The sequence below is a fragment of the Penaeus monodon genome, chromosome 33 (assembly GCF_015228065.2).
Source record: "Penaeus monodon isolate SGIC_2016 chromosome 33, NSTDA_Pmon_1, whole genome shotgun sequence".
NCBI classification, from domain to species: Eukaryota; Metazoa; Arthropoda; class Malacostraca; order Decapoda; family Penaeidae; genus Penaeus; species Penaeus monodon.
In genome coordinates, this window is record NC_051418.1 from 13,740,148 (window position 1) to 13,740,785 (window position 638).

The 638-nt window shown below is 38.1% G+C and overlaps 1 protein-coding gene across 1 annotated transcript in view; it reads left to right on the top strand.

The window, feature by feature from the left end:
• Positions 1-638, top strand: part of LOC119594054 (AF4/FMR2 family member 4-like) — a gene marked incomplete in the record, with an annotated part of 85,679 nt that overhangs the window by 69,547 nt on the left and 15,494 nt on the right. The window contains 2 exon segments of the mRNA XM_037943090.1: positions 122-299; positions 440-588. Coding sequence (XP_037799018.1) covers positions 122-299; positions 440-588 — 327 coding nt within the window.

The window sequence follows — 638 nt, forward strand, 5'->3', positions numbered from 1 at the left end:
TTATGTTTAGCCGCAGTCAAAGTTTCCGTTTTCTGGAACATGACCTACCTTTAGACAATGTTCAAATGTATTTAATTTTCATATGTGTGCAATTGCTATAATTTAAATTTCATTATATCAGGGAACCTGATGACACACCATTGGTCAGACCTGGTAGTGTAAGACAGCGTAATGTCTCAGCCAGTCCAATGTCATCTGTTGCATCAGATAGTTCTACATCACGTCAACATCAGAAGAAGAAAAAGAAAGATAAACAGCCAGAAAAATCTCCACCTTCTCGAGACAGGAAGAGGGCACACGTAAGTGGAACATCTTGATGAAAGAGATATCTCTGTTGTCAGAATCAGCAATGCTCTACAGAAACTTAGAAACAGAGGTAACATATTTCACTTGAATGTTTTGATAATTTTTTTTTTTTTTTCCTTTCAAAATATTACAGAGTAATAGTGAACGTATCCCATCTGAACATGGAAGTGTACCTCCAGCTGATAGCAGTTCCAGTGAAGTCCGTAGAAGCAGGCGAGACACAAGTGTCGAGAGTGAACGCAGTACCATCACACGTAAAAGGGAGCATGAACGGGATAGCAGGTAAAAAATTAAACTTATGAAAACTACCATAAAAGCATGACTTTCAGTTG